We start from the raw sequence: 26391 nt of genomic DNA on the forward strand, positions 1-26391 counted from the left end.
TCGTGTTTAACGATTCCCTTATTGATTCTTTACACTACACCAGATCTGCAGGATCTTACGTGACTTGTCTACTGCAGCTATCTTAGCTTAGCAGGTAGATAACATTTTCCTAGAAAACTCTAACTCAGGATTTTCAGCTTGAAGTTTTACTGAGGAATTGAAATAACAAAGAAATGTCCAGTACTTTCTCACTTGAGGTTGCTAGTCAATACATTCAACATGTTATAAATCTCCTTATTTACCAAAAACAATATTAACAAAATAGAGCTAGCTTGATGCTAACCTTAATGGGAAACTGCATTGCTATGCTAGTTAGGATACATCGGTTTAACTTCGGCTTCAGAATAGAATTTCAACTTTCACCACAAAACTTACACTAAGTAAAAAAATACTGAAAACTCCAAATGTTAAAATACTCAAATTAAACATGCAGGGTCATGGCTGGCTTCATAACTAAGGCAAGTTTCCAAACAACTTAGAACAATGATATAACCACTTCGACACACTAGGTGGCCTACTTGAGTCAATTTGATATTACAAAACAGTACATCACAATCACATGATGTGCAATTTCTTACTTATATCTGTATATTTCCGCCCAGAGATATCCAGATCCAGTGACCAAACACATATTTATTCTCTTATAAACTAAATTTAATGTTGTTGATCCAGAAAACCTGTAAATCTACTTTTGTTACAAGGAAAATTCACAGGAGGAATTGATAAGGGAATGGATAAAGAATGGATCGATAAGCAGAATCGACAAGGGCATTGATGTTGATAAAATCTCATCAACGCCCATCCCAACTCGAAGCTGTTTGTAGCTTTCAACTTAAATGTAGAGTCTTCCAATAAGACTACATTTTTCCGGTGTGCGGGGAAGTACTTCTCTGACGCACGTTTAAGTAGTAACGGAAATCGAAACTGAACAAAACCAATACCATTGTCCTTCAAGCTTTGGATGCCTTGACCCGTTTATTATTCACCCCAAAAAAAAGGAAAACAATGATCCACGTTAAACAAATAACCAAAACGTTTACCACCCGTTACAAGCAGCGTGGTTGAAAAACTGTATGCCTTCCATTCCACACACACACCTGGCTCATTAACTCAGGCTTCTTAAATCTCTCTCAAACACCACCTAATGGCAGAACCAAAATTTGCGTTCTTGAACACACCACAAACAAAAGAAACCAAGAAGAAAACAAAACTAAATTATGGCTCCAACAAACAGCTTCGACCAACTTTGTCTCTGGAGCTTATCTCCTTTCATTGGTCAACAAATCCCACCGAAACCAACACAAGCTGGGTATCCTCCATGCTAACAGACAGACCTTTGTTTGTTGTCTTACTGCCCTCTACTGGTCTGGTGGTGTTTTACAGTAACCTGTATATTTTTCTTTCCATACGTCATTGTCCTCTTTTGCATGATTTACCTCAGTCTTCCGCCTCACAGTCAGACAAACAATGTGGTGCAGGAACTATGTAGTCCTGGAGAATAAAAGTTCCTGGACCCTGTGGTCTAAACGCAGCTTTTACCATGAATCAAATTGTTCCTGTGGCCTGTTGTTTGGTTCTGTTTCCACCAGAGGCCGAAGACCCAGGTAAATCACTTAGATCAGGTCATTGATGTATGGAGAAAAAATAAAAGTAGTTGCAGTACACAGTCAGACCAGTAGAGGACAGTAAGACAACAACAAATTGACTGATTCCCTCCTTCCCATGACTTCTGTGTTTCTTATCTCAACATGTATTTGTGATGAAATAGATAGAAATGTAAAACTCTGTGCATCCCTAGGAGAAAATCTTGTGTGTTTTTAGAAGTGAAACTCGAACACAGGAACATAATGTCCTCTTGTCTATCTGAGAAAGAAAGCCTGAATACTTGACCATTCCTCTTCAGTGCCTGCGTCCCAGTTAAAGCCAGAGAAACCAGTGAGTTCATCTGCTGTGACAGGAGGGTAGGAACCAAACTGCTGCCAGATTTTGGTTCCTACCATCTCTTTGTTTCTGTTCCTATTGGATGTGACAGCTCATATTGAAGGGAAGCGGCATGTGAAAATATCTGAGCGCTGCCAAACCAACCAGCCTGAGTGTGTGTGTGTGTGTGTGTGTGTGTGTGTGTGTGTGTGTGTGTGTGTGTGTGTGTGTGTGTGTGTGTGTGTGTGTGTGTGTTGGTATAAAGCAAACTGAGAGGCATTATCATGGTCAGCCACACACTCACAGATACACACACTCAGACAGCAGTATTGACTAAAGGCTCAAATAAACACAAATCCACTCCACATATCGACTGAAACCAGAGCTCAGATGGTCTAAACACACACTCACACACACACATTAAGACTCACTCACCAAACACACACTGACGTAGACTTCTTACGATGAAGTCATGGTGTTAGATGAAACTGTTTGGGTTTCACCTGAGGAGACTGTGTGTGTGTTTAGAGTTGTGTGTTACATTTCATACGATGCCAAACGGTAAATGATATTCTCAAGAGGCAACCTGCTTCTTATAAAGCTCAGAGGCAACAGTAGGGGAGGCTCATAAAGTGCACAGTTACAAAAGTGTGCTGTATTACCCCACTTCACTTCAGCTCTTTGCAACGTTAGTTTCTTAGTTACAAGTGTTGCTATGTAAGGGCAAAGTGTAATGCAAAGAAACTCTATCGTCCAACTGATTCATGCTTTCTAAGATCTATAACTTACATATTCAGTTTAGTTTGATGTACATGTATATACACTTAAGATAATCTCCTCATCAGATCAGGATTTAAAGGTCCCATATTCTGCTCCTTTTCTGCAGTTTAATATGGATCATTGATGTCTTCGTGAAATGGTAGTAACATGTTTTGGTCCAAAAAGCCAATAAATCATAAGCTGATACCGCCCTGCTCTTCTACGTCACTGAGAGCGGCGCCACGAGCTCTGAGTTCACAATGTTTAGAAAACAGCAAAGCTCGTTTACCGTAACATTACAGGCTAAAACAACAGGCTAACAGCAGCTAAAGTTAGCATCCTGAAGCTAACACAGAGACAGAGGGACACTGAGGAAAAGCTCTTATATCTGCTCCACAGCACACAGCATTTAAAATACTCACATTTCCAGGGTCCCAGGTTTGTTGGTGGATGGTTGGTAATGCGCCTGGATTCAGGACCAGTCTGTTCTCTAGCCCTTTGTTGGACTGTCCAAAGTTGGAAAAGCAGTTGGACGTGAAGTGACTAGCACACACATGCACAGTTTTACTGAGTGTAGCTGGAACATTTCCTGATAAATGAACTCTAGACACTTAGTCTTGTCTTCTTCCGAGATGGGAAGCTTGTGCATGGAACTTTGTGGCTGTTTACAGCCAAAAACAGAGCAGTGATGGCTCTTCAACTTTGGCATTCTCTTTGGTATTTGCACCAGTCAGACTTTCTTCTGATTGGTCAAAAAAGGGAATCGCTGACGTCAGCAAATCCCCAAAATCCAAACAGCTCGTTTTAGGTCAGGATTTTATATTCACAAGCACTACTAAATATAGGTTTTGTCATTAAATATCACATTTTATGGGCTGGGAGGAAAGCCAAAGACCCAGAAATTTCACTAGAAGACTTAAAGTGTTTTTTCCATAATATGGGACCTTTAAGTTTTCCTCCTAAAAGGCCTTAGTTGAAGCTTCTCCTGCAAAAATCTCAGCTCAAATGGCCAGACTTAAGTTTCTCCTGCAAATATTTTCAATACATTCTACTTTTCTTGCAAGACTCTCATTTTGTACGGCATTCTTTATACTTAAGTTTCTCCTCTCAAAAAGGCAATTAATTGTGCTTCTCCTGCAAAGATTGTGTTTCAAACAGTATTTAGTGATGCTTCTCTGGCCAAAAATATGACCTCTACTTACAACGGTCTCAGCTTCCTTGTTAAGCTCCCCTGTCCAATGCATTGCTTTATGCTTCTCTGGCAAAAAAAATGTCCCCTCATATGGCATTACTTCCAGTTTCCCCTGCAAATACCTGCATGAAATTTCTCTTTCTCTAGCCAAGTCTTCCTCTTATACAGTATTATTTTATGGTTCTGCTTTTGTTTTTTTCTCAAAATGCAGTTAGTTGTGCTTCTCCTGCAAAGATCTTGTCTCAAACACCATTTTGTGATGCTTCTCCTTCAAAGATGGCCTCTCAAATCGCAACATTCTCTGTTTTCTCGCTAAGTTTTCTCAAATAGATTTGTCGCATGCTTTTTTTGCCAATATATACCCCAAGACTGCGCTACGTTAAGCTTGAAATGTTCATGATTACCCTTGAATGAAGTGTTTTATGCTTCTCCTGCATATATCTTTTCTATAACAGCATAATTCATTAACTCGTCTCAAACTGCATTATTGTATGCTTCTCCAGCAAAGATCTCAAACTGATGGTTTATGATGGTTTCTTGGGAATGATTTTGTTATTCTCATCTCATCAGCTCGACACATCCTGACAGGTCAGTGGAAACTAATCATCGTCAGTCCTGTTTGAAAAACCAGAGCCAGTGAACATTTTTAATCTTCGCCTTTTGTTCAGAAATCAAATTATTCCCTGGGCCGTCCTTGTTCCTGTTGTCATTTTCCTGGCAGGTGTTTTTAAACAACAAACATCCAACCATATGGTGCTTGCATCATCCTATACTGAAATAGAGTTTCCATGTGAAGCAGCATCTGCTCAACACGTCCTGATCAGAGCGTCAGACGGACACCTGACAGGTGATTGGAAACACAACATTTCCACAGATGAAGAATAGAAACAAAGAGACAAATCTGCAGTTATTCCAACCAACACACCTGACGGAGAGCAGACTGATGCTTTCAAGGTTTCTCTCTCCATCTGGGTCGGTGCTGCAGAGTTAAAACAGGCTTGGCCTTTGTTTATATTGGCCTTTTTTTGGCTAACATGCTAATGCTCCTAACAGCTTCCCTCTCTTTTGTGTCTGCTCTGCTCTTTACGTTCAGATCCTTTCTTTCTGTTCGGGGTTTCTTGGCTTCACTCTTTCTCCTTCTGTTTCAGTCGTCTGGCTGAAATGCTAATGCTCCTACCAGTCCTCCACTCTGATCTGTGAGAATTAATGGAAGAGAAGAAGAATAGCGCTTTGTTTGGGTCTCCTCTGCAGCTTTTCACACTCCACTTTCTGGTCACCTCCTGTTTTCCATCATTTCAGAGCTTTTCCAGCTTTTATCACTCTGCCAGATACTTTTCAGAGCAGGAGATAAGACTCAGGACTCGGCGTCAGGTTTGTTTTGTTAAAGAAGACAAACAGAGGAGTTACTGAGAGCGACTTCTCACATTATAAATCAGCGTGAACAGCAGTGGTGGATTGTAGGAGTCGTGAAAAATCACAGGCGAGGTGTGAACTATGAGGTTTGTTTCAAGTAAACTTTGATTAAAGTTTCACGTCACTTCAGCAGAGAGAGTTTCACATGAGACACTGAACTTAAAGCAGTGATGACTCCTGTGTTACTGTTACAACCATGCTTCCTTTACATCTGCATGGATACTAGACAATGCATCCACCAGAGGGCACTTAAACAAACCAGTTTTACTTCTTCTCTGCTCAGCTGTTCAGTTGCAGCTCTTTGTCCCAGCAAGGTAACACTAAACACGTTTAAAGTCGTGGTCAGTCTCGTTAGCTACACTGCTCAACACTGTGGCCCAACAAAGGAGATTTGTACGGAGTCCCTAAATAGAATAGAATAGAATAGAATAGAACTTCATTGTCATTGTAACAAGTACAATGAAATTGAAGCCACAGCAGCAATCAAGAAAACAAAAGTAAGAAAGTGTATAGAAAGTGCAAAAAGCTCCATAAGAAAACAGATGCTGACAGCTTGTCCATCATTGTCCAGTCAGCCAGCCTCCACCTCCACAGGGTCCAGGACTGAGCTTCTTCAGCAGTCTGTTCAGTCTCTGTCTCCTGGATCCTGTCTGCTCACAGCAGCTGAAGCTCTTCCAATGTGGTGCTGGTGTCTGGTGTTAGCTCTGTTAGCCATTTCTGTGAATAGCATGATGCTACTCTGCCCTCTGGTATTCCTTCTGTTGCTGGGTTAGCACGGCTAGCTCGTCCATCTTATTGGAGATAGATCTTATGTTCCCAATAACGATGGATGGAAGGACAGGTCGATGTCGTCACTTCTCAGCTCACACCTGAGAACCAGCACAACATCCTCACCTCCTTCTCCTCACCTTGTGGGGAAACATCCGGCCTTGCACCAGTTAGCATTGACATGCTACAGGCTGCTAACAGCTGATTTCACATGTAAACAATGCAGCCATGGTAACATATAGGATCTCCAGACAAACACAGGAGAAAAGTCGTAAAAATATCGCTGAAGCCACAAAAAATTGGTGTCCATGACCAACAAATGAACCAAACAAAGTAATGATCCACTCGAAATTCAAAGATTATGAAAAAGAGATGAAAAATTTAAAAGAAACGGACAAAGAAGAGAGAGCTGCTGCAAGAGGCAGCCATAGCCAACAGGGCGGCGCCAAGCAATGAGTTTTCATATTGTACCTCCACCTCCACCTCCACAGGGTCCAGGACTGAGCTTCCAAATACATATAGCAATGCACAAAATTTATGTTTGTTTCTCTTAAATGATTTGCGAAGTGAGTGTTAAATTTTCCTGGCATTTGTGTGACTCACATAATATGTGCCGTATGACAAAAACTAGTGTTTATTCACTTCATTTCATGTTTGATTTGTATACAACATAAGAGCTAGTGTCTCCACATGGGCTGCTAATATCCAACACATTTTCTACCGACTCGACTTTTAGCAGTTTTTATTTACCCTTGTAGCTTTTCTGTCTAGTTTAAGTAGCCAGATGACCTTTCAAAATAAAAGCACAATTGTTGTCAAAGCTAGAAACAAAGTAACCGAGGCATGAGCAAATAAGAGGGCAGAATAAAAGCATCAAGAAACTCAGAAACTTTCTTTATCTTCAACAGAAGTTTTACCTCTGAAGGCAGGATGAAGTCATTTTTAAACTTTCAGCCTTCACCGTGCGTTCACACTGCGCGCACACACCTGCCTGTCTCAGTGGGTGTGTGTGCACAGAGAAGTGGTAATTGACTTCTTCTGACACCGCCAGATTGGATTCATCACCTGTTTTTTCTCTATCTCTCTGGCTCTCCAGCTGTTTTTCTCTTTTGTTCCTCGCTCCGTCCCAAAGAACAGAGCGCAGGTCAGGAGCTGCTGACCAGATTTTCATGCAGAAAACTCCACTGCACTAACAACAACTGCACAAAAATAGCAGATCCTGCTACAGCAGAAAATTACGGCGGTTTACTTCCAGCAAAGCTCCTGACGAAGCAAAAACACAGGTTCAGAAAGTCAGATTGACGTCACCAGACCCCAAACTGAGCAGATTTAGCTCTTTCAGCTTATTCTAAGTGGTTTTAATGAGGCGTAAAAACAGAAGCGGATAAAATTGTTTTAATCATCTGGAAACTGGAGCTGTGTTTGGACGCAGAGGTGAGCTGGAATCAGACGCCTCATTGTGACCACAGTCAGAGAAAGAGGAAATCAATCCGCTCTGAGTTTGGGTTTGAAACAGACGGGACAGAATCTGAGCAAATGAAGTCTTTACGCCTGAAGACAGGACTTCAAACATCTGTGAGGCTCATGTTGCTTTTCTGTTCCCGTCTGTCACAGCTGGTTAGAGATCTCGCTGCGATAGTAGGCGATAATTTTGGCTCTGTGAAGGTGAAAGTGGAAACACTCTGGGGGTCGGTGGTTCAGCCAACATTTCCACAAACATTCTCCTAATGAGGACTTCAAGTCCTGACGTCTTGAACCCTGGTGTTGTACTTTCACAGAGTTCCTTTAAAGGAGTCAGGATTCAGATCTGTATCTTTAACCCTCTCCTTGTCCCGCCCTGCTCCTTGTTGATGAATACATGAGGTGTTAAATGTTAAATCCTCGCCACAGGACGGTGACCATCCCATCACTTAATGTCCCCTCAGCAGCTTTGTTTCCTTCCCCTCGGTTAATCTGAACCTTTGCTCTGACTCAGCAGGTGAAACTCAGAGCTCTCCTTTCCTGTCAGTTGTCCTGTTGCTGCTCTGACATCCTGTCTGACATTTTTAAACTCCCTCTGGTTTTTATTCTGTGGATGTCTCTGTGTTATTTCCACTTTTTTTAGCCTTCCTGCTCGAGGGCTGCTTGTTTTTCTTTCTCTTGTAGTCAGAGTTTTGTACATGGAGCCTGTTACTCCTTTAAACCTCTATTTGCAGCTTTGATCTGACGGCGGGGCTCTGGATTTTAGCAAGAGAGCGTTCTGGGCTCTTTCATTATTACACATTTTATTTCAAAGGGAACATTTTGTACCACCTTATTTTTCCAGTAGTGGTAAAAGTTTTGAAACACCTGAGAAAACTCAGTGACAAGTCCAGATTTTCCTTAAACAATGCTGATCTGTGCGCAGGGGCTGGTTTGTTGAGTGTTCTGGTTTCTGTTTGTCCTCAAAGTAGTATCAACCAATCAGGATTAAGCTGTAAAAAACAGTCTGTATGGAGAGCAACAGCAGGTTCTCAAATCTGAGGAAAAACTTGAACATTCCATTAAAAATGTTCCTTTTTGCTTTATTTTTTTATTTCATTGGATTGTGAAGTTAAAATCACAGATGCATGTTTGCTCACTTTGTAAAGCACAAAATTTAAGTGCACCCAAATTTTGAATTTTGCCACCTTGAAGGCCATCACGTCAACTTTTTATCGCTTTCCATGACCTTCATATAAAGTTAAGTAATTTCTAAACAAAAATAAAGTGTAGGGAAAAGTTTGTCTTTATTTTAAGCACAAATATACAGAGAAAAAAAAACTTTATAAAGAATTCAAAGTGCTTCACTATGCTGAAATTGAACATTTTAAACCCAAACGAAGAAAAATAAAACATTTCTGTTACTAAAGTTCTTCACTGAACTGAATTTATGTTAATCCACTTTTCTTCATGAGAAGAATTTCTGATTTAAATTTGGTGACCAGCAACATCTCTTTGGCAATGTTGTACACAACATCAGTGTTTCTCCTAAGTTTACAGCCTGGTGGGGGCTTGGCCTATTTTTTTGTGTAATTTCAAAGAAGCCAAAACTTTCAGTATCTTCAAAAAAATGAATCAAAACCAACACATTAGAAAGATATAGGGAATCACAGACATTCCAATCTCTGTCTGGTAGTGTTTTGTTTTGTTCTTGTATTGTTTTTGTCCCTTTCTTTTGAGTGGGTGAAACTGAGTTTTATGTTTTTGAATCGTTTTGCACCAAGATTAATATGGCATAGGGGCCAAAAGGTGTAACTTCTTTTGAGTGTGTATTGACAAGTGTTTAGTTAAAGTTTAATGAGAGAAGGGGCAGATATAATAAGATTTTTCTTCTTTCTGCTCCCTTTTCCATTCATTTCAGATTTCTCTTATATTTGTATTGTATGTATATATCTTCTTATACAACAACATGAATGAAGTAAAGATCAATTAACTAACTAACTAATTTCAAGGGTCATCTTTTTCATCTAGTCCTAACAACTGCTTTAAATTTGTTAAACTGGATGATGATGCACATTTATGTATGATACATTTTTACACTAAAACCATTGCAGAGCTGGAAATTGGAACACACATACAACTTAGAACAGTGAGTAAACAGGACCACAGCCAATCAGAGGAAAATAACTTCCCTAGCTCCGTCTTTTATTGGTTTAAACCACAGTACGACCCTTCCCTAAGAGTGAGTTCAGTTGTGGTCACACTCTGGAGCCCCGATAGAAAGAAGAATACATGGACTTAGCCTCTATGATGTCACCAATCTGTTTCTGCAGGGGAGTTCTAAAGCTGATTATTTAGGATCGTCATATTGGAAAAGCTAAACTTTAGCATAACTTCGGTCAAAATTAAATATTGGAAACACTGGACTTAAGCTGACTTCTATCACAGTTGTTTATTGGAAAAGCCAAACTTTAGCTAACTTGTGTCAAAGCCGTTTATTCAAAATGCTGAACTCAAGCTAACTTATGTCATAGTTATTTATTAGAAAAGCCAATTTTAAGCTAACTTTTGTGAAAGTTGTGTATAAGAAATATCAAATTTTAGCTAACTTCTGTCACACATAATAGAAACAGAACTTTCACTGAATTCCATCAAAGTTGTATTGAAAAAAATACTCACTTTCAGCTGTAAACATGTTATTTCTGCTGCTGAAAGCGGCCTTCTTGAATGAGTGTGTAGGTGTTTTCTTGTACATCTGTAGTTTTTAGCACTTCAACATTGGCATTGTTTCCTGTGGATAAAGGTTGCTGCTTTATCGGACCTTGGAAATGCTCTACATGAGAAAGTACTCCAAGTCTTGAAAGTTTTCCATTATTTCCAGAGATAGAAACAATCTGCTCATAGTAGCTAAATGACTCTGAGATGTCTACTGTGTTATTACTGTAAAACAATGGATATTTCACTTTCTCTTGGCACATTAGTCTGTTTCCTGCGTAGTATAATCCCTATCAGTTGGAGAATAAGGGGTGTAGGGTAAAGGTGTGCTGTGGCGAGCAGTGTTTGAGAGTAACTTCATTAACTTGTGGATGAGATGCTGTTTCCATGAGCCATGTCACGCTTGGAGTAAAACATCAGTGTGGTTTGAAGTTTATCTGCTGACTGACGGAAATGTTTCTGCCAGACCTGTGATCAGCAGATCGCCGAGTCTCTCTCCACTCCAAATCAGTCAATTAATCGATCGATATCAGACTAATCATCAAAATACTGAGACACGTATCGATCAGCGGGGAGCTTCAGGACTCATTTTCACTCCACCGCATCCACCGCCTCCTTCCTGTCAACGGCAAAACCCAGAAACCATTAACTGTGACTCATCCCGTAGTAATGTGAGGGAGAAAGGGAGAGGATGCTGGGTAATCTCATTACCTGGGTGGTCTCCACTCGGCAGCGGGTGGCTATTATTTTATTACACTCACACACACTCACACACTCACATGTATAGGCACAAACCCACACACATATACAGTGGGGGATAATTCAACCTGACCACCATCTGAACTCCACTCTGTACATCAGATGCACAGTGTGTGTATGAGTGTGTGTATATGTGTGTGTAGGAGTGTGTGTTGCGGTATTACAGTGCAGGATTACAGTGTATTAGTGCTGTTTATCCGTCTACATTGAGCTATTGATCTGAGCTGTCAAAGTGTGTGTGTATGTGTGTGTGTGTCTCAGGGGGTGTTTTTTCTAATCTCTGGGCAGAAAACTGAAGAACTTAACAAATAAGACAAAAAAGTCACTCAAAATGTTTTTTATCTTGTCTTATATTTTATTAGAAGCGAAATTGTATTTATTGAAAAACACAACCGTAACAATAATAAATGTTTACCTTATTTTTTCAAATATCTAAAGGACTGTACTCATAGAAATGAAGCAGCATGGTCAAAGGTCCCCTCTTGGTTCATTTCAACTCATGGTCCTCTCTTTGCTACAAAAACAAGAAAGCGTGTGTTATCACCCATTTGCAGCCCGTTGACCTCTGACCTCATTGGACAGTTTTACTGTCCTGACACTGACGTTATACTCGTTAATTAATCATATCCAAATCGGAAACCAAGACACACAAATGCCACCAATAACCTTGGGGTCAAAGGTCAAGGTGTGAATAAATAAGGTCGTAAACATGCAGAAAAGCCTAATCATGAAACACACACACAGTGTTTTTATGGCATGGTATCACTAACAAACACAACCTAATTGTTTACCTGATTGGTTTGTCGCAAAACAGATCTGTTCCTTTTTTTTTTACACCTTACTGTTATATACAGTTTAATGTACACTGTTGCCCCTACAGGCCGCATAGTGTACTACAGCCACTGGTGGAAAAAATCAATTATTGATTAATATTGGTTCTGTTATGATGTGTACGGATTCATTATTATATTTTTAAAAATTGATAACATGCTAAAACAACATGTTGCATAGTTTTAAAACAATGTAAAAGGCTGCTCTGCTGTTTCTGGGCTTTAAAGGACTGTTATCTCTGTTATCTGCAGTGTGCTGTCCTGGCTGAAGAGTTATGAGAACAAAAGCATTAACAATGTGGTGAAGCCAGTTCTGTTTATCTCTCTTTAGTCTCAGAACTACTAGAGACAAAACTAGTGACAAGAAACATCAGGTAACAGCAATAGACTGTTTTTTTTCCCCTTTTTTAATGGTGCAGTAATTTTGGGTTACTGTAAAATGGAAAATCACAAAGCCTTAATTAAGAATCATTGGTAATCAGGAAATGGGTTGGTAATTATAACTGAATCTAATCAGGAAATCAGATAAACCACCCCCCTAACAGTCACCAGTTAAACCAGAAGTGATGATGTTGAAGAGAAAGGTTTCTTTTTTTCATCCTAAAAGAAAAACCTGAAAGAAAAACTTAACATCAGTTCAACTTTTTTATTTTAGGTTTGTGCTCTGCAGATGCCAACGGTTACTCAAAAACAGGTCATATGGTGAAAAACACTTTTGTTTTTGTCATATTCTACCAGAAAGTGACCACATCCTTTATTTACTTTTTTTTTTTGTTAACACCAAGGAGCTCCCCCTACAGGCCACCAAGTATTTTACAGACACTGGCCACACAGTGTTACTTATTCTTGTTTGAGCTGAATGACAAAAATACCACTTAAAATTTTTCATTTAGTTCATTTTCCTGCAGGTGCCCTCTACAGGCCATGAAGTGTACTGCAGCCACGAGTTGCATAAAACAATAATGTTGTGAAAAAAAAATGTTTTTGTTATTCTACCTTAAAGAATAACTTCTGAAACATTACTTTAATGTTTTTTTTTGTGTAAGTTGAATTCCTTGCAGGTGCCCCCTACAGGTCACAGAGTGTATAACAGCCACAAAAAAGGTCGGGCTTATTAGTTACTATTCATGACCAAACAGATGCCTCCTACAGGACACATACTGTATTTCAGCCATCAATAACACCAAAAGAGAAGCTACATTTGAGAATTTCGACACAAAAGACACAATAAATCATGTGTTTTTATAATCATATTGGAATAAGATGATTTGGAAAGGCTCTTTCCGAGAATACATAGGGACAACTGCATTTTTTTAGAGGTCAGGAAAAATACATCTGCAGATATTTCCCGCTGAACCAAACAGATTAAACAGGCACACAACCACAAATCCATTTTCGTCTCACAAGAAACTAATTTATCTGTCAATTGAGTGTTTTATGAGGCCAGTTAAAACCTGTAATAGAATAAAATAGAATCATCCGCATCCATCGTATAACAGTATTAGAAATGCTTCACAAAAATGTGCACAACATTCTAATCTTCAGAGTAACAAATGACATTGATTCAAGTAAAACTGACAGGAAGTCTAAAGGATTCATTGTAGATAATGTAAAATCTATAGATAAAAAAAATTCCACTATTTTTTCTGGTAATTTAGAGCCTTAAATTTCTAGACTACGAATATATTTTTGCTTTTGCAGAAAGGCTTTCTACTCATCTAAGCTTGACTCTGTGCCACCTGTCTGTTTGCATCCACTCACATCTTTAAAATAACCTGGACTCACACCGCCTCCAGGAAACACGTCTCTGAGCTCATCCTCCGTGAAGCAGAAGCAGCTGCTGCTGATGTTCAGCGCTCCTCCGTCTTGATGCAGTAGCCTGCTGTTTGCATCGCCTTCCTGAGGACATCTGGACAATTACAGCTGCCGCGATGTGTCATCCAGATGTTCCCTGCTGCTCGGCGTGTCATTGATCTAAATATTGATGTGAAACAGCGAGAGCTTCTTTTCATGAGCCACCGTAAAGAAAACGTCTCCTCTGACCCTGATCCTGAGTGTGAAACACAAACCCTCGTGGAGTTACGTTGGTTTGTATAGCTGCACAAAGGGCTCACAAACATCAGCTCTTATTCACCACCGTGTTAGAGCGCACGATTAGAAGCAGGAGAGAGTTCAAGGATCTGGTTCATATGAAGCAAGAAAACACTGATTGTTGGAGGCTTTCAGTTTAGAGGCAGATGTCTTTGAATAGTAATGGCTCGGTGTGTTGAATGTTACTCTTGATTAATTTCTGTCTTCGAAGAGAATCCAGTGCTCTGAGTTCAGCGTAAAACTTCCTGTAGTTTTGCAGTGAGCTCTCTGAGAAAGAGAAAGTTCAAACTAAATAACTTAAGGATTGTTTTCATGACAGGGGGTCTGATAAATTTGTTAAGCACATATATATATATATAAATTTGATAACACTCATGGTCACCCAACATTTAAAGGTGCAGTGTGTAGAAACATAAATTATGGAAGCCTTTGCAGATCAAATGTGAATTGGAAATGTGGTGGAAAATACTCTTGGTATGAATTTGTTTGCTCAATACACCAAAAATCTTTCTTCTTCTTTACCTGCAACCGCCCCCTCTCTTCTTCGCTACCTCACTTCCAGGTAGATTTCAGGCTCATTAAACTGCATTTTGCTCTTTTTGTCCCCTGGAAGCTGCCGTAGACAAACATAGTTGCTTGTTAATTCTGCCTCTTTGAACAAGACCCACTGTAATGTAAATAAAACAAGCTTTCTCTAACTTGATGAAAAGAAAACTAAGTTTTATGGGAATTTTGTTCATTTATTTCAAAATATTTCACAAACATATATTTACATTATATCTCATTGCCATCGTTTCTGTTCGGTAAAATGCGGACATCTTCTACATACTGCACCTTTAAGTAAGTAAGAGAAACAATTACAGTTTAGAAATAACACTAAATAAAAATCACTTTCAGTAACTGAGCATCATTCTCTCCTAACTGCTGGCTCACTTTTCTCTGTTTTCCCTCTCTGTACCACTTTCTTCTTTTCCCTTTCTCTTTCCATCAACCTTTCGTCTATCATTCTGAACTTTCATCTGCACGCAACGTAGTGCCTGAACTGCAGAGACTCCATTGGCTGAAAAGCATCACTTGGGATTACTCAAATTTAATTGGTTGGTGTGTTTTACTGCTGCCCAATCAATACCATAAAGGCTCTAAAAGTTGTACCAGTGTAAATAGAAATAGGTCTTGTAACATATGTTTACCTTTAAGGCTTACTTTAGCTTAAACGTAGGGATAACATAAGAAGATAAGGCTAATGAAATCAGAAGATCTAAACTCAAAAGAGGGAAATAAAGGAGGTGGCAATACTTAGTAAGGCACAACAGACAGTAAATGAGGTTTTCAAAAGTATAGTTTGTATTTTTATATAACGGAAAATAAAATAAAAAGAAAGAAAATAACCACAACAAAATATTTCAAGTTCTTCAGTTTTACCAGTGAGTTCGATTCACTTCCCCAAACCCAGAAATCAACACAACTTAATGTTTAAATAAGGCGTTTACATGTGATCCGTGATCATGATTGTCCACGAGATTCAAAGTACATAATACTTAAAATTTTTTTTGTTTTCTCCTCCAAAGATACGATCGTCCAAAAGGCTAGAAAATAGTCTCTTTCAACAGAAAAGCTTATCTGATGTGGTCGTTGCGCCACAGACAGAATCCAATGTCCTCGTTTGTCGTTTCAGCTCGCCATCGCTCCACACCAGAAGGAAAAGGCAACTCAAAACATGACCAAGTCCAATCAAAATCTATTTTTTAATACGACGGCTTGTCTCATCCAGCACCACTCGGCAAGATATAAGTTCAGTTACTCCATGCACTATCTACTTTTTGGTCCAGAGTCTGTGTCTCAGGCTATCAACTGCACCGTCTTATGCATACACTTCTGGCTTCACTCTGAATCAAGGAACGTGACTGGTTAATACACTTACCGCGAGACCTAATGTAAAACGAGAATTAACACGGAATTTGAGAACAAATAAAGTGGAATCAAAGAACTGGCAATACCACAATTCAGTCTTACCATGCACATTCACCTTTACAAAGTACGCAAAATAGTGACCTGGGTTACATCTGGGTCAGTATAGGGTGGTATCTGGGTCTGGGCCCAGACCACACCTGCCAGTTGCTGACCCATGCTATAGATGCTTGCTACAGAGAGAGTTCAGCTGTTATTTGTCGAGAAAATTCTGCTTATTTACTTATTAAAATGTATTTCTGATATTTGAAGTGACGCTTATGTAATCCTCATTTTCTCTCGCTGTGTTTTTGGCTCCAACAGAGTCTAATGATTATCAGATTAACACTTAGCGCCCTCACATTTTGTTTACAGCATGTTCTTAAAATGCACTGTCAAACGCAAATTCACCAAAACAGTGAAACCATAAAGAATTAAATGACCAAAGGCTATATCAGAAATCAGCACCAGAAACAAAAACACTGACGAGTATCTTGTTTTGAAGTTTTCACCCTCTTAATTATCAACACACTGTCTCAGTTCTCTTATTTAAAAATGTTAAATTTAAGTTTCTAGAGAAGCATTTTATAATAACACCCCTGAAGCTTTACACATCTTTGAGTCAGGATTTAAAATTTGGTTTCCTGCCTCGCTGTCCCATCTCCATCCGTCTTTCCTCATCACTGTCCCTGCCTGAAACGTTGTCCAGGGACTCAAAACTTAACTCGTGTTGCCTGTAAAGTTTTGTTATTTACACATAAGTATTACCATACCATACACTATTTAATTGTATAATTCTGTCTCTTTCCTCCTCTCTGTAAATGCTTAAAAATATTTGAATTTGCAAAATTTTGAAGCATTTGTGACAAATGAGTCAAAATTTCATCTCCTTTTGGTGGAAAAATGTTGAACTGTCCCTTTAAAGACAGTTTGTGTATTGGTGTGAGTATTTTTTTCTGTGTGGAGAAACAGAGTTCACTGTTTAACAGACTGAGTGCTGCAGGAAGGAGATTATTTCATCAGAGCAGATAAATAACTGGGCAGGAGCATCATTAAAAACCCATCAGCCGGCACAGTGTATGTGTGTGTGTGTTCCTCTGTGTGTGTGTGTGTGTGTGTGTGTGTGTGTGTGTGTGTGTGTGTGTGTGTGTGTGTGTGTGTGCTCATAAACTCTCTTCACTTATCAGCCAAACAGATGTGTCTATTGTGCTCCATTAATGAGGGTTTGGGGGAATAATTACAGCAGAATGAGATCGTTTCTGTGTTTTTACTTTTCCATCAATTAAAGTTCAGCGGGGAGGCGCCGTGAACAAAACAACGAACGTTTTAAGCTAACGAAATGACATGAAAATTACTCAATAAATGCACCCCATGTATGACCTCTTTTAATGCCACCATCAGGTCTAAGTTATGGTCATATTTTATTTCTTTTGTGAGTCTAATCCACTTCATCTGTGCGGCACATTTTAAAATCACAGCGGTGTTTACAGGCTGAAATAAAAGCCTGAGATTGAAAATATTAAATGTAAAATATTCCAAATATCATCAGCGAGTCCAAGAGAGAAAAAAATTAAAGAACTAAAAAACATTATTAAAAGCTCACTCTGCATGTAAACTGACTGATTATACTGCATCAAAATCATTTAGCAGAAATTAGTTATGAAAATATGAATTTTAATGAAACCATGAAGGATTCCTGCCTTTCAAATTATTTTTTTAATCAGTTTTTTAGTGAAGGTGAGGGAATAAAAGCAAATATTATGAGCACTCAGGCTGTGGTTTTAGGAGTGCCAGCTGCAGAAATTAGCTCTGAAAAGCAGGAAGAAAGGTTTTGTTTTTTGTTTGGTTTTTAATTAAAATTGAAAACTTTTTGACACACTGGTGACTGAACTGAATATATGAATATATATAACATGACAGGATGGAACAAATGACAACAAAACAAAATAAATAATTCAGAAACGACTAAAGGGGAAGCTTAAAATGGTGTTTAATGGTGTTTAATCAGCTAAAAAGTCACAACTATATGTGACTCTTTTTTGTCTTCCCAGAGTCTAATCTCTTCTTGGCTCTCCCTTCCGACATATTTTACAATCCCCTCAAAAAATACTCGAGAACGTCAGCAGTCAATCATCGTTCAACGTGACGTGACGCCTCATTTTTAACCTCTGTTGACAAATGAAAATGAAGCCTTTCAGAAAAAAAAAAATTCTAAGCAGCCAAATAATATCTTCAAATCACCACAATAATCAGATGTGAGAAACATTTCTACGAGGTGTATTAATTTTCTGAAGGTTGACCACAGCCCATCTGAAATGACTGGGGAGATGGACTTTTTGACCTATACTGCAGTCAGCCACCAGGGGGAGCAGTTCTTGTGGTGACCTCACTTCAAGTCTACAAGATGACGACCATTTTTTTACAGTCTATGGTCAGAACAAACTAAAAAAAAGTGAAGGAGAAATCGCACTGTTTTACTTACAAGAAGTGTGAAACTGTAAGATACATCATAGCAAGGTATAATATGATAGAATATTCTAAATCATAAAATTTCCTACGTTATATGTTTTGTCATGTTACGTCATGTTAGGTTATTCATGTATCATAATGGTACAGCCCTTTGTGATAATTTGATAAATCATGCAGGATCGAGTTAGGGAGACGGGTTGAAGAGTGGGAACGACCAAAGAACTGTTTTCAGATTTGTTGGGTTTCACTTTGAAAAGTTAAGGGACACCCTGCACGGGCTGAAATTTAACTTAATGTTTTTAAATTGAATTTATTTGCTTTTAAACTGCTCTAACCTCCTTGAAAATTCAACTCTCTTTATTCCTTAAATTCAAAAATACAAAATTCCTTTTTGTCCTGCCTTTTGGACATGACAGTCATAGCGCAAACTACAGGCCTGGCATGCTTACTACAGCAGCATTTCCGTGTTAACGTAGATTATTTTCCACTGCATTTTGGTTTTTTCAGATGAAACGCCCCGTAAATGGGACCTGAATTTTTGGGATAGAGGGGAATGTACAACTGTGAGTCATCTACATATTAAAAGAGCAACATATTACAACACATAGGGATGTTATACAAAACAACATCATGACATTATAGGGTACCACGTGATACTAGATATTATTCAAAAAGATGTAAGAATACGAGATAAAATAAGACTTTATTGATGCCCAGGGGGGAAATTGGTTGGTCCGTGCCATGTGGAGCACAGACAGCTGGTCCGTGCCACTTGGTGCACAGACACCATGTGCCCTAGCAGTGTATATAAATACAGAATGCCACTAAGAGTTGCGGAGGCCTGGGACCTGTCTCAGGTGTAATTTAGTAGGGTGACTCTGGAAACCTCTGTTTGCAGCGAGCTAAAAATTCTGGTTACATGAAACCAAACAGAAACAAACACATGCTAATAAAACTATTTGAGACTAACACTCAGAAACAATTCCTGCAACCAATTACTTTAACAAGATCGTCTTCAGACCCTGGCAGGACATCTGAAGAGAATTTGTGAAAGCATGGGAAAGACATGCAGCCCTGTCATGTCTCTAATTTCTTTAAAATGTGAAAATGGAGCTGAGAAAACGTTTGATAACGAGCTACAGCCTAATGACATCCCTCCTTGTTCAGAGTGAGTGTGTTTGTATCAGCAGGGACTCTGAGCTCTGTCTGTATGAATGGATTGTGTCATCACGTGTCTGTGTTTGGTCGGTGATTCTGTCGAGGTGTGGAGCTCACTATCTTTATCTCCAGAGTTCACTTCCAACACTTGTGCAAACTTTAGCACGGAGAATAAATCTTTTAGCGGGGTTATCAGTCTGCTCAGCCTGACTGACGCGTCCAGCTCATCATTTATTTTACGGAGCACATCAGCTGCCGCAGACGGCGGCGACATTAAAGTCAGCGGACTGAATCAGTGAATGGAGATGTCTGCGTGTGGGCCTAACAGGGATTACTGCAGATTTACCTTCACACAGCATTAACTCAGCGGGATGATGGAGGGATGATGGATGATGTTTGCTGCAGCAGATGAAGGATTTAGCTTTTTATTTTCATGTTTTTACTCAGATTATGTCGTCTTTTTCCTCCACCTGTTGATGGTGGCGAGCTGGTACAGTCAGTCCCAAACATCGTCTCTGTGCTGTAATCCAGTGGGGTCTTAATCTGGTTTTCTCTCCCACTCCTCTCTGTCTCTCAGTCCATGGATGAGTAATTAAATAAATTGAGTCAGAAATCAGATCTGACTTCCAACAGGATCAATGTTTGTCTTTTTCCAGCACTGAAACAGGAAGCAGTCAATCTACTGACTCAATATGAGCCACATTCAGCAGACAAGTCCAGAAAAAATGTCTCATTTCAAGATCTTTTAAAAAATGAAACAAAGATACCTTTTTTAATTAAAAAAAAATCTACCAATGGATTAAGGGAAAAAAATGTAACTGTTAATTGTCATTTTTAAGTTTCTTGATAGAATAGTCTAATTGCAAGAAACTGAATGGGTAATTTTTTTAATTCTGAGGTCTAACAAGATATTTTTTTTTACTTAAAATGAGAAACAAATACTTGCTTAAAATTGCAGGTTTTGCAGTGTTTTGACTCTTGAAGTCAAATTTGGACAAAACTTTTAAAGTTCTGGAGAAACTTAGAAAATAGATGAGTTCAACTAGGCCAAAAAGAAGCCCCAAAAAGCTACATTTGTCCATAATATTACACATTTTTTCGACAAATTAACATCATTTTGAGTCACTATACCAAAAACTGCTAAATTTCTGCCATTTTTTTCCATCGAAAGTGAACGTTTAAAGTCACATGGGCATCTATTTGATGATTATTTTGCTGAAAATTTGCAGTATTTACTTCATTTTGGTAGTTAGTAAAAGCTAAATCAGAGTGCTCTCATGGATACCAGTTGAAATGAAATCGTACAACCATGTTTTATGTAATTGAAGTTTTTAATGGATAGTTTTTCTAGGGTCCAGCTTCCTGTCAGCAAGTTTGAATAGAGAGGTAGAAACAAAAACTTTGATTTCTTTGGCTGCAGTTAAGAAAATTAAGAACCCCAAACAAATGTTTATCAACTGTAAAATCAACCTAGAATTAACACTAGGGATGGATACCTTTTACATTTGAAACAGTTTGGTACTGATTTCCGGTATCTGGCAGTTGGTACTCAATGGTACCAATTTTCGGTACTTTGCGTGTGTATGTTGCAAAAAATATTGAATTATTTAATAATAAAATGTAAATTCTTTTTAGTTGAACATATTTATTCTTAGCCCTGTGATTGACTGGTGACCAGTCCAGGGTGTACCCTGGCCCTCGCCCAATGACAGCCACCCACAACCCTGAACAGGATAAGCGGTTCAGAAAATGAATGAATGAATGAAAAATTATTCTTTAATACATTACTCTGCAATGCTGTGTTCATGTCCAGCATGGAAAATCCCCTACTTTTCCACTCCTTCACACTCACAAGGATGCATTTTGGTACCTAAACATGGTACCTTTTGATTTTACCTGAATCAGTACCCGGTACTTTTGACAGAATTTGGTCGGGACCTATAAAAGTACCTAATTCGGTACCCATCCCTAATTAGCACCTTTGTCTCAAAGACTTCTACATGAGAGGCAACCCCTGGTCTAAAAATATGAAGCTCAAAACTGCAGTTCCTCAAGTGTCCACCAGAGGCTGATCTTTGAAGCTTAGTTTCTAAAATCGTTTTAGCCTAAATATCTCATTTTTTTTGTCAGTACACATTGAACATAAGGTGAATTTATTTTGAATTTGGATGTATTAATTTAAATATGTAATGATGCAATTTAACATAGTTCTCAACAAAGCATGAATCTGATGTTCTGCACAGAAAGTTTATAGCAAGTGCTATTTTCCAACTCTTGTCCTTAGTTGGGCCTTAAAGTAACTAGATTATAAAACGCGCATTTACCAGCAATAAAATGGAAAAAAAAAATACAGGATAATAGTCTAAAAAAACACATCCACCTTGAAAACAACAAATTCCCAGTTCAAACAGGAAATTAAAAACAAGGCACACTAAGAATGGTAACAGCTGTGTTTGCTTCCAGCCAGCACTTGACCTTAACTGTGAAGGTTTAAAACCTGTGTTCAGTTTGATTTCAGTTGTTTATGAGTTCAAGAGTTTTCCAACTTGTTATTTTGGGGTTTTGACCATATAAGGGCATGGCTGACTTGACTGTGAGGTGGGCATCCTGTACCTGTCTGCAGAGACTTAAGCCCCGCCTCTTTACCTCATCCTGACTCAAACAAAACTTGGTTGAATTAAGCTTTCTTGATGTGACCATGTCAATGATAGGCTTTAAAACTCAGCACTCGCACTCATTTGAGTGATGTCACAGAGATAAGATCCAGATATTATACAATGTTTCTCCCCCTGCTGGACATTAGGCAGAATGCAGGTTGAAGACATTTTCTGAGGTCTGAGGCTGCGTAGACTCTGTTTTTCTGATAATGCTCACTTCTCTTCCTCTTCCTCTTCCTCTGCAGGAGATGTAGTGGACATCTACCAGAGGGAGTTCCTGGCTTTGAGGGAGCGCCTCCACTCGGCCGAGCAGGAGAACCTGCGGCGCTCTAAAGAGCTAAACCTGGTCCTGGAGGAGATCAAGAGGGCGATCGCTGAGAAACAGGCGTTGAGAGACATCAACCGCACCTGGAGCAGCCTCTCAGGTGAGTCACGACTACCAACTTCAACCTGGACTTATTAAATTAAGTCTGAAGTAGAGTTTTCTGGTCTTACCTGGAGTCTGTGTGTGTGTGTGTGTGTGTGTGTGTGTGTGTGTGTGTGTGTGTGTGTGTGTGTGTGTGTGTGTGTGTGTGTGTGTGTTGTCTCAGAGGAAACACGGCTGAAGCTGTGGAATGTGAGCAGCAGTAAAAACGTGCTGCAGCTTCCCTCCATCTTTCACCACCTTCCTCACCTGCTGAACCGCGAGGACTCCCTGCTTCCTGCCGTGCACCTGGGACAGGGACGCACTGGAGGTAAAAACAAACACTGTGCTAACACTTCAACAGAGCTATTTTAATCTCACATGATCACACACGCAGAACCAAACACACACATCGCCTCCTGGAGGCCCGGGGCACCTCTCAGATCCCTCAGCCCAGGCACGGTGCACCCTCCCTGGGGAAGCAGCTGCCTGAAGCCCCCTGAGACACTCACACTCCCCCTGGAGGATAAAACAAAGTACCAGGCTTCAGCAAGGTCACACACTGTGTGCGTGTGTTAAAGTGTGTGCGTTAAAATGTGTGTGTGGTGTGTGTGTTTGTCAGGTCTAATTTATTTATAAAGCATTTTTTCTGCTTAGTAAACCATTTCCTGACAAGCCTGCTTTGAGCACAGAGGGCATAAAAACAGATAAAACCAGTGAGAACAAACACATCACGGAGATAGGAGTGTGTGTTAGTGTGTGTGTTAGTGTGTGTGTGTGTGTAAGTGCAGTCAAATGTATTTATGATGCACTTTGAGTAAAACAGGTTAGTCAGACTGAAAGTGCTTTATGGTGCTGCAAAGGACGGAGAGATAAAAACAAAGAGAAGACACACAGCCAGAAATTTATACATTTATGTGTGTGTGTGTGTGTGTGTGTGTGTGGTGAATCGGATTTATCTGTTAAGTTTTGAAACTAAACAGGCTCTGAGGAACAGGGACAGAGGAGCGGGTTAGAGCCGATAGAAAGGCTGTAAATGTTAAGATTAAAGGCTGCAGAGTGTGTGTGTGTGAGAGTGTGTTTGCATCTGGTCATCTGTGTGTATTAGAGTGTGTATATTTAACTTCTTCAGGCCTGTGATTAAAGTCCGCTCAGGTTTCCTTATTCGTCCTGATGGAGTCCAGTATTATACGAACATAATAACAAAGGAAGAGCTCAGGGCTCAGAGCTGAGGGGGCGTTTGATACACTGAGTTGAGTTAGCTCACCATGCTAACTTATTTAGCAATGCCAGGTAACATCACCTGATCTGGACCAGGTTATCTTCAATATTCAGCTTCAAAAAGAGTGGTATAGGGCCGAATCCAACTGTCATTCCTCATCATCAGCATTCCCTTTATTAAAAAAATTAAAAATAGGTAACGATGCACCACATCACAAGAATAACTAGAAAAACACTCAGAGTTTATAGACCTCCACTAAGCATATTGTGATTGTTATGCAACACTTTAGTCTTACTTTAATGTTATACTTCCTTTCAGCAGACTGTCTGCTACAATTTGGTGTTAGTTGCAGGTTTGAACGATAATTTCTTTCCTGACAGTGTTTAAAATTATGATGACCCAGTTCATATTTCATATTCCAGATCTTAGTATCCAGAGTATTTCCAGGATCTGGATCATACTTTTACATCTGTCAGAAATCATGGTGACCTTGTCTTGTATTGTTTTGCAAAGCAATCCAACCATTTATCGTGGAGTTATATACACATATGGTGAGAACGGCCCTATCCTGGATCCAGACGGTGATCCGGATCACCTCCGAAATTTAATCACTTCTTCCTTATCACATTTTAAGCATTTCCTGAAGTTTTAATCAAGATCTGTTTGTGACTTTTTGAGTTATGTTGTTCACAGGCAAACAGACAAACTCTCCCAAAAACATAAGCCGTGTTTGCACCAAGCAGACCGGTTTGGTTCGTCTCGGTACAGCGTGCATTTTGTGGCGTTTCCACTGACTTATCCCAGGACGGATCCCCAAATAACTGAGACGAGCCGTCCCACTTTTTGGCACCCTTTCGTATGGGTGCCAGACTGAACCGATCCGCTCTTAGAAGGTGGAGCTACAACACTGCAGACTGTTGATTGGTTGAAAGAATCGTCACGTACTGTGCGACAGTGGCTGCATTTCTCCTGGCGGCACACAGACTTCTCTGAAACAAAGCTTTTTTTTAATATACTTTTTATTTTGCATTTTCAAGAGAGTACACAGGATAAACCTAAATTATGTTGATCTAAATAACCTTGGCATTACAGCTGAAGAGTACAATTATACTTTCCGGTAAAATACAAATATAGGGGTACATACACAAATGAGAGTTCATCAAACAAGAAAGATTTTTGTACAAGTTATACACCAGTTCAACTTCATGATTAAGGTAAATCCTCAGCAAAAAACAAAACTAAAACAAAAACAAAGCTTGATTGCACTTTCTATCAAAGAGCTACATGCCAATCACAGAGAGGACAAAGTGCTGCATGTCTTCCATCTGTGCTCTTTGTTTACTGTGTCGCATTTTTCTTCTTCGTTGGATTTATTAGTGGGGTTCATTGTGTCGCGGGGTTCATTGTGTTGCACTGCTACAGCGTCATGCTATTGTTTAACAGCTGCGGCTTTCGGCATCCGCCCGGCTTACAAGCCGCCTACCACGAGAGGACACAGTTTGCTGTGGAAACACATACGGGATCAGGCTTAACTGTATGAAACTGTGCCAAACCATACTGAACCGAACCGGACTGTTTGGTGGAAACGCGGCTATAACCTCCTTGGTGGAAGTAACGGGACAGCGAAATCATGAAAAGCAAACATTGCAGTATTCAGAAGCTGTGTCATGTAGCTTCTTAAAACCATAACGTTTACTTTGATAGCTTGTAAAGCTGATGCAGCTCTTGAATGCAGCTTATCTGTCCAACTAGTCATAAAATGTAGCCCACTGCAGTGAAGTCCGTCCACCCTGGTCTGATATCGGTGTAGCTAATAGTAGCTATAGCTTTAGCTGTCGCTACAGCAGATAAATCAACTGTCTCTGCTTTGTTTGGTCATTCGTCACCATAGAATTTGATTGGCTGTCAAAGCAGGAATGATTACCTAAAGATCAGATTTTTCAACACTCACAAATATGTATTGAAGGAAGTAGAGCATTAAACACACCTGGAACTAGCACCATTCAAGCTTATAATTGGTGTCATTAACGTCAGCCAATGTGAGCTTGCGTCTTTACACCAACTTTATGTATTCTCTGCCGGAAACATTAAACGGATTAGAGCCGAACAGGGCGGCCAGCTTACGACGTAGTCCCCAAAGTATATTTTCAAAGGTGAGTAGTAGCTCCATTACTCCGCTGTGACCTTTGACCCCCTCACGGCTGGTCTCCTGACCGTCTGTGTTGATGTTTATCCTTCTGTTGTCTTCCTCAGAAAGTAAACAAAGCACATCTGCTGTTTTCTCGCTCTGAGCGACGTCGTTCTTCTTCTTCTTCTGTTGTTTTCTCTTCCATCTGCTCGCCCTTTAAATCACCAACACAACTCTGTTTGTTTCTGTGTGTGTGTGTGTGTGTGTGTGTGTGTAGTGTCCATAGTGATGGGGGTCCCAAGTGTGAAGAGGGAGGTTCACTCCTACCTGACGGACACGCTCAGCTCTCTGATGTCGGAGCTCAGCGCCGCCGAGAAGGAAGACTGCGTCATCGTGGTCCTTATCGCTGAGGTCAGTAAGTCTGTGTGTGTGTGTTAGAGAGAGTGTGTTAGAGTCTGTGTGTGTGTGTGTGTGTGTGTGTGTGTGTGTTGATGCGTGTGCCTCCTCAGATGCTTTCTAA

General features: G+C 39.7%; 1 protein-coding gene across 1 annotated transcript in view; it reads left to right on the forward strand.

The window, feature by feature from the left end:
- The window catches only part of mgat4b (alpha-1,3-mannosyl-glycoprotein 4-beta-N-acetylglucosaminyltransferase B), a 139660-nt gene that overhangs the window by 45885 nt on the left and 67384 nt on the right, over positions 1–26391 (forward strand). Inside the window, exons 2-4 of the mRNA XM_074674161.1 lie at positions 22364–22543; positions 22709–22852; positions 26149–26282. Coding sequence (XP_074530262.1) covers positions 22364–22543; positions 22709–22852; positions 26149–26282 — 458 coding nt within the window. The remainder of the gene's footprint in view (positions 1–22363; positions 22544–22708; positions 22853–26148; positions 26283–26391) is intronic.

Source organism: Halichoeres trimaculatus, unplaced genomic scaffold, assembly GCF_033239565.1.
Source record: "Halichoeres trimaculatus isolate MK-OKI-2021-1 unplaced genomic scaffold, fHalTri1.1 fHalTri1_scaffold_7, whole genome shotgun sequence".
Taxonomy (NCBI): domain Eukaryota; kingdom Metazoa; phylum Chordata; class Actinopteri; order Labriformes; family Labridae; genus Halichoeres; species Halichoeres trimaculatus.